This window comes from Sparus aurata, chromosome 7, assembly GCF_900880675.1.
Source record: "Sparus aurata chromosome 7, fSpaAur1.1, whole genome shotgun sequence".
Taxonomy (NCBI): Eukaryota; Metazoa; Chordata; class Actinopteri; order Spariformes; family Sparidae; genus Sparus; species Sparus aurata.
The window spans coordinates 984,992-1,002,167 of record NC_044193.1 but is presented as its reverse complement, the minus strand read 5'-3'; the positions used below and the strand labels follow the sequence as shown (position 1 = coordinate 1,002,167).

The window sequence follows — 17,176 nt, the reverse complement described above, 5'->3', positions numbered from 1 at the left end:
TGAGTGTTTTGGAGAAATTCTGGGTTTTCAATGATTGGTGTATGGGGGGAATGTTCGTGCAGCAGAGTGGAGAGGGCCAAACTGACTACGTCACAGTCCGTTGCTACGGCCCCTGCCAACTGTCACCTAGCAACCGAAATCAGCTGGGCAAAGAGAGAGAGTGACAGACAGACAGAACAGACAGACAGGAGACATACATCAGACAGACAGACAGACAGACGACAGGAGACACACATCGACAGAACAGACAGACAGACAGACAGGAGACACACATGAGACAGACAGAGAGACATGTAGACACACACACACACACACACACACACAGCAATGCTTAAGCGTGCACTCACATGCCCACAAACGCACACACAGTATATTTCCCAACATTTAAACTACATTTAATGATTATTTTTTTGCTCATTCAATGTGCGGCTCGATCGGACTCGGGTTGCTATTATTCAGCTTTACGAAATGTTAATTTTTCACGACATAAGTCGCGAAAACTGCGATAAAGTTTCCCATAAGGAATGAATGGGGGGAGGCCAAAAAAGTCGCAAATCTGCAACGTTTTTCAAACATCTCCTGCTCTGGCATACGTTCACGTAGAAACACCATTTCAGCTTTAAAATGTAGGCACAAGTACTGAGTATTTAAATTGTATTTGAACTTTTTTCCTATGATGTGTATTTTTTGAACTGTGATCCTTGAATGACGGTGAGTGATTTTGGAAAAATTCTGGGTTTTCAATGATTGTGTATGGCGGAATGTTCGTGCAGCAGAGTGGAGAGGGCCAACTGACAGAGTGAGAGAACTTCAAAAATTTGCTCAGACATTTTCTCTTTCCGTGATGATCCTGGCCACAAATTAGGCTCAAAAACAGTGATATTTTCCGGAGTTTTAGCCACACGTGTCTTCTTTCTCCCAATGTGTCTACTTTATCGGTAGGATTTATGGTTTTGGATTGATCTGCCTCTAACCGACAAGAGTAGCCCTCAACTGCTCCATTCACTCCAATGTAAATCGGGAAGAGGATTTGCAAAACTGCGGCCTTTTTTAACTCGCTCCTATTACCACATTTCTGAAACTAGGACCACAAAACTTAATGTGTGTGTTCCTTAAGGCCTTTCCCGCTTGATGGTGAGGAAACTTTGCTGATGCCATGTTTGCTTTTTCTTCACGGGGCAAAGCGCACAGCCCACTCTCGCGATTTCCCGGCGGGGAATTGTCTAGTTGTAAATATTGTTCTCCTTTATTGTTATTATTATTTTGAATTCTAAATGCTTGCTTTGGCAATATGTACTGTGTTACCTCATGCCAATAAAGCTCTTGAATTGAATTGAAAATTGAGAGAGACAGAGAGAGAGAGAGAGAGAGAGAGAGAGAGAGAGAGACAGAGAGAGAGAGAGAGAGAGAGAGACAGAGAGAGAGAGAGAAGGATACTGACCATCAACTTCTACCAAAATGGCACAGTCATGGTGCAAGGCAATGAAGCTGCCCTTGGTTCCTTTGTACAGAGCTTTCCTACTCTGAAGAAGACAGCAGCATCTAAAAAGGACACAGCAAGCACTCTGAGCTCTCCCACCACCATACGCACCACAACAGCAGACAGCCAGGTCCATGGCAGTACTCAAAGCTTCCCCATACCTGAGCTGAACAAGCAGCATCCAGAGCAGCACACGATCAGCCTCCTGAGAGACAGACTGGCTCTGCTAGAGGTGGAGCTGACCGAGCTGAGAGAACAGCTACTCCCCACCAGCACCACAACACACCCTGACCTCCAGGAACAACTCGGCCAATATAAGCACCAGATGGACACTACTACACAAGAACTCAGGGAACAGATCTCCAACCTGCAGAAGGATAAACAGACCCTCACCACAGAGCTGAGAGAAACAAAAGACATCGTGAGAAGAGAAATAGCGCAGATGAGAGACGAGATGATGAGGGAATTATCAGCCGTCATGGTGGAACTACAACTACAGCACAGAACACAGACTGTAGAAATGCCCCCCAGCCTTCCAACTACTGAGCCCCCACCACTCAGTGAAGATGCAACAGAGGAAAGACCTCCAGCCCCCTGCCCCCCCTCCCCATCTAGCACCTCACAACGTCAGACCAGCACCCTGAAAAAAGACACAGAGGTTGCTATTCTTATTGACTCAAACGGCAAATTCATCCAAGAACAAAAGCTCTTCCCCAATAAGAAAGTGTCAAAGATCTGGTGCCCCACAACTGAGGCTGCACTCCAAATCCTTTCCCACCCCGAGTTTGGCACACCAGGCCACATTCTGATCCACACTGGCACCAACAACCTGCGTGAGGAGCAGGAAAAGGTTGGTAGTCTGGTCACCAAGGTAGCAGAAGAAGCAGCGACGTCCTTTCCAAACTCGCATATCACCATCTCTACCCTGCTACCCCGGAGAGACTTTCACCCCAGAACCATCCACAGGGTGAACAGAGACATCACCAGAGGTTGTGCCTCGCTCCCTAATGTGCACGTTGCACATCATCCAGCCATAACTCCTGAGCACCTGTTTGACCACTCCCATTTAAAAAAGCAGGCCGTGGGCATATTTACCAAATCACTGAAGGATGTGGCACTGGGCCGTCAAAGCCTCCATCTCACACCAACCAGAGGAGCAGCCAGAGGACCTAGCAGGGAACCTCATTACACACCAGACCCCATCTGGAGCCAAAGACCTCCCAGACACCCACCCAGACCCGGCCCACACCACAGACCCCCACCTCCACCATACCACCACTTCCAGCAGCAAAGGCAGACAGGCCCTGACTCAGGCTACTACCCCACACCAAACCAGAGAGTCTACCAGAACCAAGAGCGGGGTCCGCGGTCCCCACCCAACCCCGTCCCACAGTCACAGCAGACAGAGTCACACCAGGCTCCACGCAGCTACGCAGAGGCGCTCCAAGGACGAGTGGACCGAGAAGGGATGAACGACATTAAACAACTCCTTCAGTACATCTGCAACAAACTGAACTAGTGTCCAGACACACACGCACATGCACACACACACACATGCACACACTCACACACGCACACACACACTCACACACACACACACACATACACACACACACACACACTCACACACTCACACACAACCTCTGAAAAGGTAAAGAATGCCTATTAATATTTTATTGAAAAAATACTTAGATATTGTACATACATGCTACATTTATACAATTCAGTGTTTGACTCTCTTGACAGTCCAATTGTTTTCAATTGTTTTCAACTATTTGCTTTTCTCCCTGTCACCTGTCTTATACAATGAAATCCCTTTCAATATGCATGTGGAATATACAGGGCCTAAAATCTTCAACCTTCGGGCTGAAGAGTTTGGCACCAGAATTTAGAGCAAACCTTATAGATACTGATATCATCATTCTACAGGAAACATGGTGTAAAGCTGATACTGTTACCCACTGTCCCAACAATTATAGAGAAATTATAGTACCATCTCAAAAACACGGCAACACTAATAAAGGTAGGGAATCTGGAGGATTAATCATTTGGTACAAATCTGATCTGCATATTCATATTGATCCCCTAAAAATGGGAAAAAACTACATTTGGTTAAGACTAAAGAAAGAGCTCTCACTAACAGATAAGGAATTATTTATTTGTGCAATATATATCCCTCCCTCCGAATCACCCTACTTCTCAGAAGACACCTTCCTCACACTAGAGACAGAGGTAAGCCATTTCCAGGCCCAGGGAAATGTGCTCATCTGCGGGGACACGAATGCACGCACAGGAACACTTAATGACCTCACAGATCCACAAGTGGACAAATACATCACAGATGGAAATATATCTAACACTTTCACTCTGCCCCGCAGGAACAATAGTGACCAGGTCATCAACAAGAATGGAAGAGAGCTGGTGCAGCTCTGCCAGAGCCTCGGTCTGTACTTTGTCAATGGTAGGGTACGAGGGGACAGCCTGGGTAGATTCACCTACTGCTCACCTCTTGGCCATAGTACTGTAGACTATATGATCACAGACCTTGAACCTTCCTCTCTCAGCTCATTCACTGTTAAACCGCTGACTCCTCTGTCTGATCACAGCCAAATTACCCTGTTTATTAAAAGATCAGACATTAGATTGATACACACACAACCCAGTAAGCTGTACAACATCAGAAATTCATACAGATGGGACCAAAACAGCACAGAACAATACCAGAGAGCAATTGATACCCCCAAAATCCAAACACTTTTAGATAACTTTTTGAACTATACTTACTCTTGTAATAAAGAAAACCTCAATCTGGCAGTTAACAATATGAACAATATAATTAGACAAACAGCAAAAGAAGCACAACTAAAATTGACCAAAAACAAACCAAAAACCTTAACAAATAAAAACTGGTTTGATACAGATTGTAAAATGATCAGAAAAAACCTTAGAACGCTATCAAACCAAAAACACAGAGACCCCCACAATGCTGATCTACGCATCCTTTACTGTGAGACCCTAAAACTCTACAGACGTACACTCAGACTCAAAAAGCAACGATATAACAGGCAGCAACTAACAAGAATTGAAGAGGCAATCGACACAAACAACTTTTGGCAACACTGGAAAAGCCTAAACAAACCTCAACATGAGGAACTGGCGATACAAAACAGTGACATATGGACCACTCATTTTAAAACACTGTATCACTCTGTTCAAATTAATGCAAACACAGAGCAATCTTACATTCACGAAAAGCTGACTAAGCTAGAACTAGCTATAAAAAATAATCAGAATCCATTAGACTCACCAATTACTGAGCAAGAACTCCAAAAGAAACTGCAGACCCTCAAATCTAAAAAAGCTTGTGGGCCTGATGGCATAATGAATGAGATGCTAAAAAACATAGACAAAAAATTCCAATCGGCCATATTAAAACTATTCAATTTGGTTCTGAGTGTAGGTTTTTTCCCTGAGATCTGGAATCGTGGACTTATAACCCCAATTTATAAAAACGGAGACAAATTTGACCCTAATAATTACCGAGGCATCTGTGTGAACAGTAATCTGGGGAAGGTTTTCTGTAACATTATGAACACCAGACTTATGAACTTCCTTACCAAACACAATGTCTTGAGCAAAAGCCAAATTGGATTCATACCAAAACAACGCACAACCGATCATATCTACACCCTACATACCCTAATAGATAAACATATAAACCAAAATAAACACAAACTGTTTGCCTGTTTTATTGACTTCCAAAAAGCTTTTGACTCCATTTGGCATGATGGATTATTTTACAAAATTATTGAGAGTGGTATAGGGGGTAAAACATATGATATTATCAAATCAATGTATTCGGGCAATATGTGCAGCGTAAAAATAGGCAAAATGAGGACAGAATACTTCACCCAAGGACGAGGCGTCCGCCAGGGCTGTAACCTCAGCCCTGGACTTTTCAATATCTACATTAATGAATTGGCAACTACCCTAGAAAAGTCATTTGTACCTGGTGTAAGTCTCCACAATGAGGAGGTGAAATGCCTCCTCTTTGCAGATGACCTGGTTCTGCTGTCCCCGACAGCACAGGGTCTACAGCAGAGTTTGGATCTGCTAGAGCATTACTGTCAGACCTGGGCCCTGACAGTAAACCCCAAAAAGACCAAAATAATGATCTTCCAAAAAAGATCCAAAACTCAGGACATTCAACCTAAGTTTACAATTGGCACACAACAAGTAGAATACTGCACAAACTACACCTATCTGGGGATAAAACTAAATTCAACTGGACATTTTAATGATGCAGTTCATGAGCTGAGAGATAAAGCACGCCGGGCTTTCTACGCCATAAAGAAACATATACAAACTGAAATACCAACACGAATTTGGCTCAAATTAATTGAATGCGTTATTGAACCAATCGCACTCTATGGCAGTGAGGTGTGGGGTCCACTTACAAATCATGACTTCACTCAGTGGGATAAACATCCCATTGAGACCCTGCATGCAGAGTTGTGTAATATTCTTCTACATGTCCAGAGGAAAGCCACAAACAATGCATGCAGGGCAGAATTAGGCAAATACCCACTAATTATAAAAATACAAAAAAGAGCAATTAACTTTTGGACACATCTAAAACTAAGTGACCCACTCTCTTATCATTATCAAGCTGCTCAAGCTGCTCATGTCTTGGCATTACCCTGCAATGCCAAGACATGAGCAGCAGGAACCCCCTTACCCAACTGGTTGAGAGGCTGAGATCACAAACCTGCACAAACCCTTCTAACACAGCCCAGGAACACACCAGCTCACCAATCACACCCAACCTAATCACTAAACAATCAAAACAAAACTACATCACCTACTGGCAAACACAAACAAAAACACAGAGCAAAATGCAATGCTATCTGGCTCTAAATCGACCCTACACCACAGCAGAGTACCTGAGCACTCGACCCACTCTAAACTATCTGATGAGGAAAAACTGCCGATCCTACTCGGGGAAGAATCAAAGAGCAGCACATTAGCAGCAGTGTATGTTTCTGCCTGCCACACACTGAGAGACAGCCAGGGACACACACACACTATCAGCTGACACACACATTTATTGTTTGTTATATTGTAACCTTTTAATGACTTTAAATGATATTTTTTAGTTGACACAAATTGAGTGATTTACTGTATTTTTATTTTTTATTTATTTATTATTAATTTTAATTCTACCGATTATCTGTGAATTCATTGTAAATACTTTTTTCCTTTATTGTGATTATTATAAATTGTAATGCTTGCTTTGGCAATATGTACGATGTTACGTCATGCCAATAAAGCCATTTGAATTGAATTGAATTGAATTGAATTGAGAGAGAGAGAGAGAGAGAGAGAGACAGAGAGAGAGAGAGACAGAGAGAGAGGGAGACAGAGAGAGAGACAGAGAGAGAGACAGAGAGAGAGAGAGAGAGAGAGACAGAGAGAGAGGGAGACAGAGAGAGAGACAGAGAGAGAGAGAGACAGAGAGAGAGTGTACTGATCTGTGGGGACCTTAATGCCAGGACTGGTATAGAACCAGATTCTATTACCCCACAGGGAGACAAACATATACCTGGCCAGATCAGCATCTCCCTCCCTTCTTACCCCCACAGGAACAACTTTGACAAAACTGTCAACAAAAGCGGGCACCAACTGCTGCAGCTGTGTCGAACACTGGGTCTGTACATGGTTAACGGTCGGCTTCGAGGGGACTCCTATGGTCTCTACACACACAGCTCTCCTCTTGGCAACAGCACCGTAGACTATAGCATTACAGACCTAGACCCCTTCTGTCTGAGAGCATTCACAGTCAGCCCCCTCACACCCCTATCTGACCATAGTAAAATAACACTCTACATTAGAAAGACAGTAACAGACCCTCATGCAGCAGAACCCTCTAAATTGAACTATACAAAACAACCTTATAGATGGACGACCAAAAGCAAGGACGACTACCAGAAAGCAATCAGACATCAAACAATTCAATCTCAATTAGACCATTTTCTTTCCACCTCATATCCCCACAGTGACAACGGCCTGAATCAGGCTTTACAGAGTCTGAACAACATATTTTACAATGCAGCACATTTATCCAACCTGAAAAAATTTCAACACCACAGATCAAAAATGTCAACCAGTGAAAAGTGGTTTGATACAGACTGCAGACATCTGAGAAAAACACTCAGGAGTTTATCAAATCAAAAACACAGACAACCTGACAACCCTGAGCTCCGCCTCCATTATTGGGAGACACTAAAATTATACAGAAGAACACTCCGAACTAAAAAGCAGCAGCATGAACAGCATCAACTTGATGTAATCGAAGAGTCCATCGACTCAAATGATTTCTGGAAAAAATGGCACTCTTTCAGCAAACCACAGAAGGAAGAATTGGCTATTCAAAATGGTGAAATATGGAAACAACACTTTGAAAACCTGTATAGCTCTATTACAATGAATTCGGCCCAAAATGACCTCCTCAACAAACTACGAACTCTTGAGTCAGTCGTTAAAGACAGTCGAAACCCTTTAGACTACCAAATTACTGAAGAGGAGCTGCAGGCTAAAATCCAGGCCCTACAACCAGGGAAGGCCAGTGGTCCTGATGGCATTTTAAATGAAATGTTGAAATTTAGTGACCATAAATTCAACATCGCCATATTAAAATTATTCAACCTGGTTCTGAACATTGGAAATTTCCCTGACATCTGGAGCAAAGGAATCATCACACCAATCTTTAAAAATGGAAATAAATTTGATCCAAACAGTTACAGAGGCATATGTGTCAGCAGCAACCTGGGGAAGTTATTCTGCAGCATATTAAACAGCCGTCTGCAAAACTTCCTCAGTGAGCACAATGTCCTGAGCAAGAATCAGATTGGTTTTACACCACAACATCGAACTACAGACCACATCTACACCCTCCACACCCTCATTAATGAACACGTCCACAAAAACAACAACAAAATTCACTCTTGTTTTGTAGATTTCAAAAAAGCATTTGACTCCATTTGGCATAACGGTCTGTTCCTGAAACTGATTGAGAAAGGTGTCGGGGGGAAAACCTACGATATCATTAAAACAATGTACACAAATAATAAATGTGCTGTGAAAATTGGCAACATGGAAACTGACTTCTTCCCCCAAAGTAGAGGAGTGAAGCAGGGCTGCAGTCTGAGCCCCACTCTGTTTAATATTTATATTGATGAACTGGCCAAATCCCTGGAAGACTCAGAGATCCCTGGTGTCACCCTGTCTGACACAGAAATTAAATGTCTACTTTTTGCAGATGATATGATACTGCTCGCTCCATCTAAAGAGGCATTACAACAACAACTGGATCATCTGCAAACCTTCTGTCGGACCTGGGCACTGACAGTCAATCTGGAAAAGACTCGAATTATGGTCTTCCAGAAACGACCCAGGAGTCAGGGAAACCCACACAGGTTCTTACTGGGCTCCACTGACATAGAACACACACACAGCTACACATATTTAGGACTAAAAATTACTTCAACAGGAAATTTCAATCTGGCCGTGAATGATCTCAGAGACAAAGGAAGAAGGGCTTTCTACGCTATAAAGAAGTCTTCAAAAATCGATATACCTGTTAGAATCTGGCTGAAAATATTTAAATCTATAATTGAACCAATCCTACTTTATGGCAGTGAAGTGTGGGGTCCTCTTGTAAACCAAGACTTTGAAAAATGGGACAAACACCCAATAGAAACCCTGCACACTGAGATCTGTAAGAGCATCCTCAGAGTTCACAGGAACACCCCCAACAACGGATGCAGAGCTGAACTCGGCCAATTTCCCCTTTTAATTAGGATACAAAAAAGAGCAATCAAATTCTACAAACACCTAAAAGCTAGTGACCCAAACTCCTATCATTACAAAGCTCTCCATCTCCAAGAGGAGCAGATAGAGAGGAGTCCCCTCAGCCAGCTGGTCCTGAGGCTCACCTCCTCTAACAGCACCAGGCCTCAGGACCGCCCCCAAGAAATCTGGACCAACCAGATTATAGCTAAAGAGAAAGAAAATTACATTAACTATTGGACATCCACCACAAAAACTCAAAGCAAACTTCAATGTTATTCAGATCTAAACAGACAGTACACGCTGGCAGAGTATCTGACCACCGTGACTGATGGGAAACTGAGAAAGACTTTAACCATGTACAGACTCAGTGGCCACAGCCTGGCCATAGAGACGGGCCGACACCGGCAGACCTGGCTGCCCAGAGAGGCCCGGCTGTGTCGGCTCTGTCCACACAGACAGCTGGAGACTGAGACACATTTCCTGCTACAGTGTAGCGCATATCAGGACATTAGAACAAAGTTCTTTAAACAAATTAAATGCAAACTCCAAGATTTTGATTCACTGTCTGACCAGATAAAAATGCAACACGTACTTGGAGAAAACAGTGTCAGCGCCACAGAAGCAGCCAGATATGTGAGAGCCTGTCACAGCCTGAGAGACGAGCAGCACAACAACACATGACAGCAGCAGTTTGTCTCCTCACTCACCAATCACCTCCTCTACTCCATGTGGGCTCTTTGTTTGTTTGTTTGGAGTTTTTGTTCTTGATCTGTTTCTTTGTTTTTATTTGTATTTTTTTTTTTTTTTAATGTATTTCTTATATTATAATTTTTTTTACATTTGATTCGCACCTTATTGAATTAATATATTCTTGTTAATTGTTTCTTTCCTTGTTGATTCTGAACAAATGTTAATTACTTCTATGCCATTTTGCCATTCTGCCATTTCTTTTTTCTTTTTATTTATCTATCTATGTTATTCTATTTAATGAATTGTGTCATCTTTGAAGCTTTGGCAATATTGTTCACCAAACATTCATGCCAATAAAGCACACTGAAATTGAAATTGAAAAATTGAGAGAGAGACAGAGAGAGAGAGAGACAGAGAGAGAGAGACAGAGAGAGAGAGAGAGAGACAGAGAGAGAGGGAGACAGAGAGAGAGACAGAGAGAGAGAGAGACAGAGAGAGAGAGACAGAGAGAGAGAGAGAGAGAGACAGAGAGAGAGGGAGACAGAGAGAGAGACAGAGAGAGAGAGAGACAGAGAGAGAGAGACAGAGAGAGAGAGACAGAGAGAGAGAGACCCTGAGGACCGAGGTAAGAGATCTGCAGCAAGATCAAGAGAACCACATGGTACTGCTGACAGCTCTGACAGAGGAGGTGAGGGAGCTGAGAGGAGAGAGAGAGAGCTACAGGAGAGAGCTGACTGCTCTGTCAGAGGAGCTTCAGGAGAAAGAGAGAGCTACATGGGCCCTGAAAGAGCAGCTGGACTCATACCCAGACCACAACCAGGACCCTGTGAGCCCAACTGAGAACAACCAGGACCCTGTGAGCCCAACTGAGAACCACCAGGACCCACCAACTCAACACCCTCCCTCTACCCCCAGCACCATCTCTAGCTCACAGTCTAAGACCACACCCAGACCTTCTACCAGCCCACAGATCAACACCACCCCTCATCCCTCCAGACCAGCACAGCAGAGAGAAAAGCCAGACATTGTCATCCTCATCGACTCCAATGGCAAATTCATAAATGAGAAGAAACTCTTCCCCACCCACACAGTGGCTAAAATCTGGTGTCCAAACACCCAACATGCCATGGACCTGCTGTCAGAGGAGCGGCTGGGATCTCCAAGCCACATCATCATCCACACCGGCTCAAACGACCTGAGGAGCCAGCAGGAGAGAGTGTCAGGGTCACTCAGAAGAGTGATAGAGAAAGCCTCCACCAGCTTCCCCAACAGCAGAGTGGTTATGTCAACCCTGCTACCAAGGAAAGACTTCCACCCTGACACCATCCACAGGATCAACAGCAGCATGTCCAGAGACTGTGTCCTAAGGCCCAACGTCCACCTGGCCCACCACCCCACCCTGGATGTCAACTGTCTCTACGACCATGTCCACCTGTTTAAAAACAAAGTCCCCATCTTTGCCCGGACACTGAAAGACGTCGCTCTCAACAGAGACCAATCCACACCCCACAGAAGAAGCAGCTCGACCCACAACCCCCTCAGACCAACAAGGCCCCCCACTGGACCACCAACCAGACAACCCCAATGGAGACCAGATCATCCTCACCTTCCTTCACACCATGTCCCACTAAGACCCCACCAGAGCAGCTATAATCCCCCTCAAACCAGACCAGAGCCACTCTTGCCCCCAAGGGTCCCACGCCAACCGCAGCGACAGGAGCTACACCCTAGCCCACTGAGCTATGCTCAGGCAGTGAGGAGAGCAGCAGGCCATACCCTCACCACCCCCCCTGCCCCTGAACCCACCACCACACCCCCACACAACGAGCTGAGAGACATCCAGCAGATGCTCGGCCTGCTCTGCTCTCACCTGATAGGTCAGGTACCACAATAGGCAAATTTATTTATTTATTTATCTTTTTATACATTTCTTTATTTATCTATTTATTCTTAAAAGGAAAAGAAAAAAACAGTGTTGTGTTCTGAAAAAAAAAAAAAAAAAAGTTCTTTCATATTAATGGATTGAAACTGAAATTTGAAATTGATATTGTATAGTTAATGTGTTTTTGGAAGTTTATCTCATTTTAACATTGAATGCTTTTGAGGTTTTTTTTTTCTTTGTTTAGATAAATGAAATCTAAATCCCTTGTTATTTCATGTTGGAACATCCAGGGTCTGAGGTCCTCTGCTTTTGGCCTTAAGAGCAGGACCCCAGACTTCACCAGAGAGTTAGGAGATACAGATGTGCTAGTTTTGCAGGAGACTTGGAGTAGAGGAGACATGCCCACTGGTTGTCCCTTAGACTACAGAGAGATAGTGTTCCCATCCACCAAACTGAAAGGAGTAACCCAGGGCAGGGATTCAGGAGGAATGCTGATTTGGTATAAGGCAAACCTTGTACACTCAATACAATTAATCAAAATAAGCGAATTTTCAATTTGGATCAAAATAAAAAGAGAAGTAGTTGCCACTGATAAAGATATATTCATGTGTGCAGCATACATCCCCCCATCAGAGTCCCCTTACTACAATGAAAACAGTTTCTCCATTCTGGAAGAAGAGATCAGTCACTACCAGGCCCAGGGAAGTGTACTGATCTGTGGGGACCTTAATGCCAGGACTGGTATAGAACCAGATTCTATTACCCCACAGGGAGACAAACATATACCTGGCCAGATCAGCATCTCCCTCCCTTCTTACCCCCACAGGAACAACTTTGACAAAACTGTCAACAAAAGCGGGCACCAACTGCTGCAGCTGTGTCGAACACTGGGTCTGTACATGGTTAACGGTCGGCTTCGAGGGGACTCCTATGGTCTCTACACTCACAGCTCTCCTCTTGGCAACAGCACCGTAGACTATAGTATTACAGACCTGGACCCCTTCTGTCTGAGAGCATTCACAGTCAGCCCCCTCACACCCCTATCTGACCATAGTAAAATAACACTCTACATTAGAAAGACAGTAACAGACCCTCATGCAGCAGAACCCTCTAAATTGAACTATACAAAACAACCTTATAGATGGACGACCAAAAGCAAGGACGACTACCAGAAAGCAATCAGACATCAAACAATTCAATCTCAATTAGACCATTTTCTTTCCACCTCATATCCCCACAGTGACAACGGCATGAATCAGGCTTTACAGAGTCTGAACAACATATTTTACAATGCAGCACATTTATCCAACCTGAAAAAATTTCAACACCACAGATCAAAAATGTCAACCAGTGAAAAGTGGTTTGATACAGACTGCAGACATCTGAGAAAAACACTCAGGAGTTTATCAAATCAAAAACACAGACAACCTGACAACCCTGAGCTCCGCCTCCATTATTGGGAGACACTAAAATTATACAGAAGAACACTCCGAACTAAAAAGCAGCAGCATGAACAGCATCAACTTGATGTAATCGAAGAGTCCATCGACTCAAATGATTTCTGGAAAAAATGGCACTCCTTCAGCAAACCACAGAAGGAAGAATTGGCTATTCAAAATGGTGAAATATGGAAACAACACTTTGAAAACCTGTATAGCTCTATTACAATGAATTCGGCCCAAAATGACCTCCTCAACAAACTACGAACTCTTGAGTCAGTCGTTAAAGACAGTCAAAACCCTTTAGACTACCAAATTACTGAAGAGGAGCTGCAGGCTAAAATCCAGGCCCTACAACCAGGGAAGGCCAGTGGTCCTGATGGCATTTTAAATGAAATGTTGAAATTTAGTGACCATAAATTCAACATCGCCATATTAAAATTATTCAACCTGGTTCTGAACATTGGAAATTTCCCTGACATCTGGAGCAAAGGAATCATCACACCAATCTTTAAAAATGGAAATAAATTTGATCCAAACAGTTACAGAGGCATATGTGTCAGCAGCAACCTGGGGAAGTTATTCTGCAGCATATTAAACAGCCGTCTGCAGAACTTCCTCAGTGAGCACAATGTCCTGAGCAAGAGTCAGATTGGTTTTACACCACAACATCGAACTACAGACCACATCTACACCCTCCACACCCTCATTAATGAACACGTCCACAAAAACAACAACAAAATTCACTCTTGTTTTGTAGATTTCAAAAAAGCATTTGACTCCATTTGGCACAATGGTCTGTTCCTGAAACTGATTGAGAAAGGTGTCGGGGGGAAAACCTACGATATCATTAAAACAATGTACACAAATAATAAATGTGCTGTGAAAATTGGCAACATGGAAACTGACTTCTTCCCCCAAAGTAGAGGAGTGAAGCAGGGCTGCAGTCTGAGCCCCACCCTGTTTAACATTTATATTGATGAACTGGCCAAATCCCTGGAAGACTCAGAGATCCCTGGTGTCACCCTGTCTGACACAGAAATTAAATGTCTACTTTTTGCAGATGATGTGATACTGCTCGCTCCATCTAAAGAGGCATTACAACAACAACTGGATCATCTGCAAACCTTCTGTCAGACCTGGGCCCTGACAGTCAATCTGGAAAAGACTCGAATTATGGTCTTCCAGAAACGACCCAGGAGTCAGGGAAACCCACACAGGTTCTTACTGGGCTCCACTGACATAGAACACACACACAGCTACACATATTTAGGACTAAAAATTACTTCAACAGGAAATTTCAATCTGGCCGTGAATGATCTCAGAGACAAAGGAAGAAGGGCTTTCTATGCTATAAAGAAGTCTTCAAAAATCGATATACCTGTTAGAATCTGGCTGAAAATATTTAAATCTATAATTGAACCAATCCTACTTTATGGCAGTGAAGTGTGGGGTCCTCTTGTAAACCAAGACTTTGAAAAATGGGACAAACACCCAATAGAAACCCTGCACACTGAGATCTGTAAGAGCATCCTCAGAGTTCACAGGAACACCCCCAACAACGGATGCAGAGCTGAACTCGGCCAATTTCCCCTTTTAATTAGGATACAAAAAAGAGCAATCAAATTCTACAAACACCTAAAAGCTAGTGACCCAAACTCCTATCATTACAAAGCTCTCCATCTCCAAGAGGAGCAGATAGAGAGGAGTCCCCTCAGCCAGCTGGTCCTGAGGCTCACCTCCTCTAACAGCACCAGGCCTCAGGACCGCCCCCAAGAAATCTGGACCAACCAGATTATAGCTAAAGAGAAAGAAACTTACATTAACTATTGGACATCCACCACAAAAACTCAAAGCAAACTTCAATGTTATTCAGATCTAAACAGACAGTACACGCTGGCAGAGTACCTGACCACCGTGACTGATGGGAAACTGAGAAAGACTTTAACCATGTACAGACTCAGTGGCCACAGCCTGGCCATAGAGACGGGCCGACACCGGCAGACCTGGCTGCCCAGAGAGGCCCGGCTGTGTCGGCTCTGTCCACACAGACAGCTGGAGACTGAGACACATTTCCTGCTACAGTGTAGCGCATATCAGGACATTAGAACAAAGTTCTTTAAACAAATTAAATGCAAACTCCAAGATTTTGATTCACTGTCTGACCAGATAAAAATGCAACACGTACTTGGAGAAAACAGTGTCAGCGCCACAGAAGCAGCCAGATATGTGAGAGCCTGTCACAGCCTGAGAGACGAGCAGCACAACAACACATGACAGCAGCAGTTTGTCTCCTCACTCACCAATCACCTCCTCTACTCCATGTGGGCTCTTTGTTTGTTTGTTTGGAGTTTTTGTTCTTGATCTGTTTCTTTGTTTTTATTTGTATTTTTTTTTTTTTTATGTATTTCTTATATTATTATTTTTTTACATTTGATTCGCACCTTATTGAATTAATATATTCTTGTTAATTGTTTCTTTCCTTGTTGATTCTGAACAAATGTTAATTACTTCTATGCCATTTTGCCATTCTGCCATTTCTTTTTTCTTTTTATTTATCTGTCTATGTTATTCTATTTAATGAATTGTGTCATCTTTGAAGCTTTGGCAATATTGTTCACCAAACATTCATGCCAATAAAGCACACTGAAATTGAAATTGAAATTGAGAGAGAGACAGAGAGAGAGAGACAGAGAGAGAGAGACAGAGAGAGAGAGAGAGACAGAGAGAGACAGAGAGAGAGAGAGACAGAGAGAGAGGGAGACAGAGAGAGAGAGACAGAGAGAGAGAGAGACAGAGAGAGAGGGAGACAGAGAGAGAGAGACAGAGAGACAGAGAGACAGAGAGAGAGAGACAGAGAGAGAGAGAGACAGAGAGAGAGGGAGACAGAGAGAGAGAGACAGAGAGAGAGAGAGACAGAGAGAGAGGGAGACAGAGAGAGAGGGAGACAGAGAGAGAGAGACAGAGAGAGAGAGAGACAGAGAGAGAGGGAGACAGAGAGAGAGAGAGACAGAGAGAGAGAGAGAGAGACAGAGAGAGAGAGAGACAGAGAGAGAGGGAGACAGAGAGAGAGAGACAGAGACAGAGAGAGAGAGAGACAGAGAGAGAGGGAGACAGAGAGAGAGACAGAGAGAGAGAGACAGAGAGAGAGAGATGTAGTCAACAGGATGTGGAAACCGAGCTGCATCTTCTCACGACAGCTATGCAAAAAAGTTTCCATCCACTTAAAGATGTATATCATGGTAGTCTCAGGAGCTGTCCACACTAGCCCGGTTAATTTTGCAACCGTGAAATTATGTTCCCGGTTTTACTGTTGTGTCCACATGCAACCTGCTTTTGGAACACTGAAACCGTGGTCGTTTGAAACCGGGTTCCAAGGTGAGGTTTTTGGCCAGTTCGGGTTTCAGCGGTTGCGTGTGGATACGACAACCGTGAATATTTCCATTGCTCACGTCAGAGCAGAGTGTGTGCCTCTGTAAATATTGCACGTACAGCAATGTAAACACAGAGTAACGACAGTTAGGAGGTGGTTAGAGGTTAACTTCGCTTGATAACTTGGCTAATATGGACGTGACAAAGTTGTTGTTCATTGTCTCGCTGTCAGCTGTGTTCAGCTGCCATTTCAGCTGCTCAACCTGATGTAACAACAGCGGCGCCTGGATGAGCAACGAAGGAGACTGCTCCTCTTGCTAGCAAACAAACGATGCACCCTTGCGAGTCGCAATTGTTGTTTGTGTTTTGGTATTGGCCACACTTCCCCTTTCTGGTTTTAAACTATTTTCATTGGTTAAAACAGCCTTCCTGTTTTACGTTACATCGCCACCTGTTGCTGTG

At 43.7% G+C, this 17,176-nt stretch overlaps 1 protein-coding gene across 2 annotated transcripts; it reads left to right on the top strand.

The window, feature by feature from the left end:
• Positions 1–10,640: 10,640 nt before the first annotated feature.
• LOC115585454 (histone-lysine N-methyltransferase set1-like) lies at positions 10,641–16,000 on the top strand. Of its 2 annotated transcripts, XM_030423839.1 has the most exons (3): positions 10,641–10,841; positions 10,872–11,898; positions 12,194–16,000. In XM_030423839.1, exons 1-3 carry the CDS (start codon positions 10,680–10,682, stop codon positions 12,220–12,222), a joined length of 1,218 nt encoding a protein of 405 aa, XP_030279699.1. In that variant the 5' UTR covers positions 10,641–10,679; the 3' UTR covers positions 12,223–16,000. The 2 variants fall into 2 exon arrangements, with proteins under 2 accessions (XP_030279699.1, XP_030279698.1); XM_030423838.1 differs by having other exon boundaries at positions 10,641–11,898.
• Positions 16,001–17,176: the final 1,176 nt, after the last annotated feature.